The following is an 8,465-nucleotide window of genomic DNA, read 5'->3' as shown; positions in this document are numbered from 1 at the left end:
GACGTGAAACACAGAGTTTATGCTTGTATTATGTAAGATAGTTTTAGCGATCACGATTGCTAAAGGCTTCCTATTTATTGTCTATTTGCACGAGTATTTATGGGAGCTGAAGCTGGGAGTTTCCAGCCTTAGCGGCATAATTTCTCGTGTTAATTTTATTTTGAGATTTGTAGAGTCTGAACAAAATTTCTAGGGACATTGTGTAGGGGGTTGAAGTTTATGTGCTGCTTGTGGGTGAGCTCCAAGGGGATGTCACTTTCCGAGTCATCTCAAACTCTCTAATCTGTTTCATTTCTCTCCCCAGCTGCCTTACACAGCCACGAGGACTGAGAGTGCTAGGCAACCAACCTTTACGTGCACATCCCCACATGAGTCAATTATTAACTTTTGTTCTTAATCCTCACCCAGGGATATTCTTTCATTGATTTTTAGAGAGAATGGAAGAGAGGGAGCTGGAAGGGAGAGGGAGAGATACACAGAGAGAAACATCAATGTGAGAGACATCGATTGGTTGCCTCCTACACGCCCCTGATTAGGGCCGGGATCAAGCCTGCAACTGAAGTATGTGCCCTTGACTGGAATCGAGCTTGGGGACCCTTCAGTCCCCAGGCTGACGCTTTATCCACTGAGTCAAACTGGCTAAGGCAGGAGTGAGCTATTTAATTACAGTTGAATTGGACTTCCCTATGGGGCTCCTGTACATTGTGAGGGATACCTCTGATACCTCTACAGAGATTCTTAGTTGCCTAAGAATACCCAAGATTAGAGCTGGAGGAGGATGTGTCCCTTATCTTTAGAGCCAAATAAGTTCAGGTTCTCATTTACCCAGCAAAGGTCTTGTTCAGACCTTCAGAAAGCAATTCCAATTGAAAATTTTTAATCCTGTGCTTAGTTATCTTGACTCTAATCTTTAGCCTAGGTTCTCTCAACCCTTAACCTTTAGCTCTACCTTGAGGATTTCACAAAACAGCTCAAAGAAAGTCAGCCTCTAACCTTAAAACAGGGAGGTGGGGATTTCCAAAGAAAACTCAAGTCCACCATTGCAAAGCGAGGAGCCAGTGGGGCACAGCGGGCCCCTGTTTGTACCTAGTACAGTCCAGGTCTGCAAGGTGGCCCTGGATGGGATCCTCTGGAATCCCACTGCACTACACCATAATAAGACAATCCGCGTATTGGTAAGGGTATCCGAGTTACGGCACCATCATGTTGGTGGTGAAAATGGCACCAGAATGTTACCAATGACGGGACCTTGGTTCAGCAACATCAGTCCTTGAATTCTGGCCAAGGAAGAATTCAGAGCCAAGACTCAAACTATAAGGAAGAGTTTATTTAGAAAGTCACGGAGGTAGAAGAAATGGGCTCAGGAAACAAGAGACAGAGACAAAAGAAGGGCCCTTTGAGTTTAGGAGAAAGAGAGAGTTCAGGAAAATGTACTTGGGGGAAAGGAGGTGGGGAAGGCGTAAGTGTGCTCCACAGAGAGAGCTGCTATTCTTATATTCCTATTTATTAATTATTGTATTCTTTGCCATACGAACAACCGTAAACCTACTTTTGCCCCACCCTCCATACGACGGTGGGCTAAGTGTAATTATTATCATCTTTCAACTCTTTCTATAGAAAACCTATCTTCTAGGTGAACTAGCTCCAGACCAGTTCTAAGCTAGGTTAGTTCTCCCTCCTGCTAAGCACATTTCCATTCTTCTATCACCATCCTGCTATCTATCACAGGCTGAAGGTGTGCAACCTAATTCTAATTCCAGCCCAAGCAAATTTATTGCCCTCACAATCATTGCAAAGTGCCTATATTACCAATAAAAGCACATCTTAGGGATTCTGGGTGATCCATGAATTCGAAGCAAACATTTGTTATCGATTTCCCTTCTGTTTAGGTTGACCCCTTGGCCGGAGAATAAATCCCTTCCCCAGCTTTGGTACTGATGTAAATTCTAGAATACAAGCCAATTGGAAGTTTGGGCCTAACTATAAAGATGATTTCTTTCAGAGCTGGAAAGCAATTCTGTATTTCATGCACTGGAAAGGTAAAGGTAAACCCTACCCCTTATAGCAAAGACAAATACACACACACACACACACACACACACATATGTATATATATATACTCAAATATAAATATATATACAAATATAAATATTTTTACATATATAGTATATATTTAAGTATATGTTATATATATTTAAGTATATATTACATATCTCCTATTTGTTCTTTTTCTCTGGAGAACCCTGACAAGTACAATTCCCAGTCTTAAAGTTCTCATAAGTGAATGTCCTTTTGCATCCCGGACGGAACCGAAGAGTACAAGGAACTCACCCAATGAATTACACAGCAGAATGTAGAGGCAGAAACAGAAAGGCGATCCATACCTTTACAGGACAGCCATAGTGCTTGAAAGGACAGTCTTGTTCCGCTTCAGGACACACAGCCAGGTGTTTATCCATCTATGAAAGGGACAGCCTTATGCTACAGAAATTCACTGGCCATTCTCCAACTGTCTGGTGCAGGGGTCCTCAAACTACGGCCCGTGGGCTACATGCGACCCGCTGAAAACATTTATTCGGCTGCCTGTCCTGCTTAGCAGCCGACTCGTCCCGGGTCCGCAGTGCACATGTGTGGAATGTCTGAGGGACAGTGAACTTGCCCCCTGTTTAAAAAGTTTGAAGACCTCTGGTCTGGTGTAACTGCAGCGAGCAGGGAGCCAAGGGAGGCATGGGAAGAAGGGCGGGAACAGGAGCAGGTAAAGGCGGTGCTAAGGCTTGGTGGAGGGAGTGCTATGGTGAAAACGGAGGAGAATTCTCTGGAAATGGGAGGGGAAGACAGAGACATGGCTATCATGGGTGTCGTTTAAGCCTGGGGCCTTCGCGTAGGCGATTTTGTCAGACACACCCCATCACGACTGCTAAAACTTTATCTTACATGAAATCTACTGAGAGAATTATTTACAGTTACCTCATTTCTGGGAATAACCTGCACACACTTGTTGGGACAAGGTACTGGGTACTCGGGACACACGTTTTCTTCATGATTCTGAAACAGAAAGTGTGATGAGACAAAGCCACCTTCGCTTTCCAGGGTCCCCTTTATGCCCTCGGAGTGTTTATACACATGTCTCTTTGGGAATCTATGCATGTGGCTCACCGTCAGGAAGGTATGGCCCACTTCCAGAAAGGATTGCATATAGACGGCCGCTATCTTGTTATAAAGCAGCGGTTCTCAACTTGTGGGTTGCGACCCCGGTTTTTTTTTTTTTTTTTAGTTTTATTCATTTCAAACGGGCCAGATCTGGCCTGCGGGCCGTAGTTTGCCCACGGCTGCCTAAGACCATCCTGCTTATCAGATATTGACGATTCATAACAGTAGCAACATTATAGTAATGAAGTAGCAACGAAAGTAATTTTATGATTGGGTCACAACATAAGGAACTGTATTTAAAGGGTCAGAAAGTTGAGAACCACTGGTATAAAGGAATTCAGTTCCATTAAATTTCCCAGTTATTCCGAAAGAAAGTCGGGGGGCACAGGACTCCGAGAGGGCAGGCTGTGGGACTCATCAGTGCGGCTCCTCTGGCACAGGTGAAAGGTACCCGTGCTCTTGTTTCATGCCCACAGCCTACCTCCCCGGTCAGACCACAGCATCCTGAGGACAGACAGTACCGCCACCTCCTTGTGACCCATCTCTAGCGTCCCTCCTTGCACACTCATCCTCAGCAGGTGTTCCAACAATATTTTTGCCCCTGATAAACGAGTACAGTCCTACCACCAAGAGGGCTTTTGTTTCTTACACAACTTCTCTCACATAAAGTTATTCTTTAGACCTAGTATTTCTGTACAAAAATAAATCTAGAAAGGTGGGCTTCTGGTAGCCCATCTGATTCCCTGTGATCACTCCAGGAGAATTTAGCCCCCTAAAGGTGAGGAAATTTTTATTTTTTTATTTTTTTACCTGTAGGTTGATAACTACCACCTCCTTTTTGCAATAGAGGCATTTTTCCTCTCGAAATTGGCAGTCTGCGCTCAAGTGCTCTTTCAGATCTTTCCGAAGGACTGGCTGCCGACAGCTCTCATTGGAACACTGCACAGCTTGAAATAAGCACTGCTGGAGGTGGTCCTGCGACAAACACATAACAGGGCGGTGGGAAGGGAGGCGCTGAAAGGCTAGAGGGAGCGCTAGGGGGCGGTGGGGGGAAGGACAGCCGTGCCTGTGGGCTCTGAGTGCCGAACAGAGGGCTGCTTGGGCCCAGGCTCTGAAAGCCAGCCTTGCAAGGTGGGAATTAGGAGGGGGGCGAAGGTGGGGGAAGAAGGAGGAATAACGAGTTTTAGTTTAGATTACCTAGGAACGTGCTCATGTTCTCAGGTTAGTTCTTGAATATTTCCTTAAGGCTTGCCAATGAATTGACCAGACCTCAAGAATAGTTTTTATTTCTTTTGTGCACTCTTTAACCTCACCCCTAGCACCAGGCACTAATTTGCAGATGGTAAAAGCCAGGAAAGATGGGGGTGGGGGGGGGCAGTGGTAGAAAAGAAGGGATTAAAGGAAGAAAAGGGAGGGCGAGGAAGCTGGTCCAGGAGTGGTCAAGAAAAGGAGGTAGAGGACATATAGGACCCACAGACCAAGAAGGAGCTGGGGATGGCCAGTCTTACAAGGTCGGGAGATGTTTTCAACTGGAATATAGGAGACTAATGACATTAACAGTGTTCATTCCAGTTGTCTTCACATTAGAGATTTATGAAAACAGGCATATTTCAATAGGACCTTTGAATGACTGTAAGTTACTGTGACTCTGACAAGTTATCAAAATCCTAATAAGGTTGTCTGCCTGGAAAATCCTTTAAAACAGGGTCGGAAAGCTATGGGCCTGGGGCCAACCTGGCCTGCTACTTGTGTTTGTAAATAAAGTTTTATTGGAGAATAGCCACATGCCTATCTATTTGTTCTCAGATGATCTATCCTCTAAAATGGGCAAGTTAAGCAGTTGCGACAGAGCCTGCAAAGCCTGAAATATTTACTGTCTGGCTCTCGGCAAACACAGTGTGCTGACTCCTTCTCTGAAGGAAAAAAGAGCAAAGAGTTTATCCATGGGAGATCAATCAATACTCCTGTTTTCCTCTGCCTCTGCTGGTAAGAAACAAATGGTGATGACAACTGAAATCCACATCTTGTCCAAAATTCACGGATGTTACCCTCAACGCATCAAAACAGTCAGCATTCATCAAGACTCCGCTCTCTGTGAGCTCCCCCACCCTGTCACACAAAGTGGGGAGAACAGTGAATGAGGGGAAATACGAAAGAAAGAGGTGGAAAGAAACCAGCCACTGTTCTCTAGAAGCTGATGATCTGGTCACGAAAGCTGATCCCTGGTCCATTTGAGCCCTGTTTCCCTTTCAGGCTTAGCGACAACCCAAAATTGGAAAGAGGCCCCGCTTGGGGACCTGACTATCTGACTATCGGAACCAGTGGCCAGGGGCTGTCATGGGGAAAACACAACCAAGTTCCGTGAGCCTCCAAAGAACTCCCTGGGCTAACAAGGAAATCATTTGCACATTTATAAGCTCAGTGCCTGCAGGGTCTGGAGGACTGACGGAGAAAAAAATCACCTGAGACATATTCCAGAATGTGTGGGCGGGAGTGGAAACTCTCAGCAGCCTCCGAGCATTCCCTGGAAGCTTGGGATGCCTGAGCCTTATTCATTCGTCGTGTGATCAAACCTGATAGGGGCCTGCCATGGCGGAGCCACATTCCCAGCCTGCATTTCATAAGCTTCCCGCTGGATGGAAGAGCCAGGTAGCAATTTCATTCCATAGGAAGCTCACGCCCCTTCGCCTCCCCTAGACCGTTTGTTTGCATCTCATAACAATGCTTCACCTTTAAACTCCATCCTATCCCTGTTCTGATCTGTTTTCTGCCTTAGATCATAAATTCTAAGAGGCCAGGGCCCACAGCTGCTGGGAAGCAATCACTCTGGCATCTGCAAATGCCTCCGAGCACTCATACCCTGGATCCTACCCTGGGGACCCCAAATCCTTCACAGTTCCCCCCAAAGGACATGTCCTTGCTTAAGCGTTCCTTTTGCCCAGCATATCTCACATCTTCACTTTTGGATCAATGCCCTTAACCCACAATGGAAGGCCTAGTTCAGGTAGCAAGTCCTCCATGCCTTCCAGGTAGAACAAACCTCTTCACTCACACCTTAGCCCTTTGCATACTATGGGGCAGAATTTCTAGGTAGGAATTCTCTGAGGGCAGCCCAATGACCATCCCCACCCCATGCTTAGCCCAGTAACTACCACACAAAAAAAGGTGTTCAATGCACGTCACTGGAAATTGGCGAAGGCAAATGTTGTTCGTAATACCAACCTGGTATCGTCCCAGAATAATCTTGGCATTACACCCAGGTGCATTTTTGCAATATACATATAAATTGAGGACTTCCCTTTTGCAGCAATTGTCTTTAAACACCTAAAAGATAAACATGATAGGTCTCACACCAAAGCTTTAGAGCAGCAAGAATTATTATTAACCTGGTCTTCAGGCTCATCTCAGAAGGCGGGTGGAAACTTCCAGACAGTGGTTGGAATGGAAATAGCAGATTCAGCATCATAAAAGGAAAAGCCGTCTCAGATACATACGTCTGACAGGCCGCAAACATGCAAGGCAGGTAGGTAATCAATGTCCAGCGCAGTAGGCTGCAGATGGGAGAAGCTCAGGGTGCATTTGACCCCGTATGCTCGGAGGTCAGGAGGTGGGGCTGTGGCTAAGGGTGATGCTTTCAGCTTCCTGCCCAGCGGATGGGTTTGTATTAGTCATCAAGTAGCGTCACTGAAGCGGTGCTGCCTTGCTATTTCAGCACAAACCAGGGGTTGGCAAACTTTCTCCATAAAGGGTGAGAGTAAATATTTTCAGCTCGGCGGGCCACGCTGCAATGGTCTCTGTTGCAACTATTCAACTTCACCATATACAATACTTAAATAAAGGGGCATAGCTGTATTCTAATAAAACATGATTTATGAACATTGAAATATAATTTTCACATGATGCATAACATTATTCTTTTAAAAACATATTTTTATTGATTTCAGAGAGGGAGAGAGAGGTAGAAACATCAATGATGAGAGAGAATCACTGGGGATACAGCCCGCAACTTAGGCATGTACCCTTGACTGGAATCGAACCTGGGGCCATTCAGTCCACAGGCCAATGCTCTATCCGCTTAGCAAAACCAGCTAGGACCGTAACATTATTCTTACCTTTATTAAAAATTTTTATTTTGAAATAGTTTAACTCACAAGAAGTTGCGAAAATAGTACAGAGTTCCTGCCCTAATCAGTTTGGCTCAGTGGATAGAGCGTTGGTCTGCAGTCTGAAGGGTCCCAGGTTCAATTCCGGTCAAGGGCATGTACCTTGGTTGCGGGCACATCCCCAGTAGGAGGTGTGCAGGAGGCAGCTGATTGATGTTTCTCTCCCATCGATGTTTCTAACTCTCTATCCCTCTCCCTTCCTCTCTGTAAAAAATCAATAAAATATATATATATTTTAAAAAGTACAGAGTTCCTAGTGCTCTTCTGATTTTTTCCAATGATTTAAAAATATAAAAACTGTTACTAGCTCACAGGCCATACAAAAACAGGTGGCTGGATTTGTCCCAACAAACCCCAAGCTGCCATATGCCACCCCCTGGCCCAGTGTTGAGGCAGGCACAAGTATAGCACTGCCCTATGCTCGGCCTTTCAGAAGGCATCATAAGAGCATAGAGAAGGAGCGTGTTTCAGACAGGTGTTCAGGTCGGGGAGAAAACTGCCCAGATGGTGTGGTTCAATGATTGAGCGTTAACCCATGAACAAAGAGGTCACCAGTTCAATTCCAGTCAGGGCACATGCTCAGGTTGTGGGCTTGATCCCCAGTAGGAAGTGTGTTTCTCTCTCATTGATGTTTCTATCTCTCTCACTTCCCCTCTCTCTAAAATCAATAAAAACAAATTTTAAAAAAATAAAGGCAGAAAACTGAGCATGGCCATGGCTTAGATACAACTAAGAGAACACACAACGAAACAAACAAAATATAAAGAAGGCTTCGTCCAAATGAAAAACTTGTGCTTCAAAGGAAGCCATCAAGAAAGTGAAAAGATGACCCACAAAATGGGAGAAAAATGTTTGCAAATGATATATCTGATCAGAGACTTGTATCCAGAATATATGAAGAACTCTCAGAACTCAACAATAAAAGGCAAATAACCCACTGAGAAAATGAGCAAGGGAATTGAATGGGCATTTTTACAAAAGACATATACAGATGGCCAACCATAGGAAAACACATGGTTCAACATCATTAACCATTAGAGAAATGCAAATCAAAACCACAAGATATATCTTCACACCCACAAGGAAGGCCATAATAAAGAAGTCGGACAATAACAAATCCTGGCAAGGACCAGGAGAAATCAGAGCTCTCAG

At 44.9% G+C, this 8,465-nt stretch overlaps 1 protein-coding gene across 1 annotated transcript in view; it reads right to left on the bottom strand.

Moving 5' to 3' along the window:
• The window catches only part of TRAF5 (TNF receptor associated factor 5), a 47,651-nt gene that overhangs the window by 37,465 nt on the left and 1,721 nt on the right, over nucleotides 1–8,465 (bottom strand). Inside the window, exons 3-6 of the mRNA XM_006771265.2 lie at nucleotides 6,373–6,474; nucleotides 3,961–4,125; nucleotides 2,968–3,045; nucleotides 2,385–2,459 (exon numbers count right to left, since the gene is read on the bottom strand). Of these exons, the coding sequence (XP_006771328.1) occupies nucleotides 2,385–2,459; nucleotides 2,968–3,045; nucleotides 3,961–4,125; nucleotides 6,373–6,474 (420 nt within the window). The remainder of the gene's footprint in view (nucleotides 1–2,384; nucleotides 2,460–2,967; nucleotides 3,046–3,960; nucleotides 4,126–6,372; nucleotides 6,475–8,465) is intronic.

The sequence above is a fragment of the Myotis davidii genome, unplaced genomic scaffold (assembly GCF_000327345.1).
Source record: "Myotis davidii unplaced genomic scaffold, ASM32734v1 scaffold1525, whole genome shotgun sequence".
Taxonomy (NCBI): domain Eukaryota; kingdom Metazoa; phylum Chordata; class Mammalia; order Chiroptera; family Vespertilionidae; genus Myotis; species Myotis davidii.
This window is presented reverse-complemented; position numbering and strand designations above follow the sequence as displayed.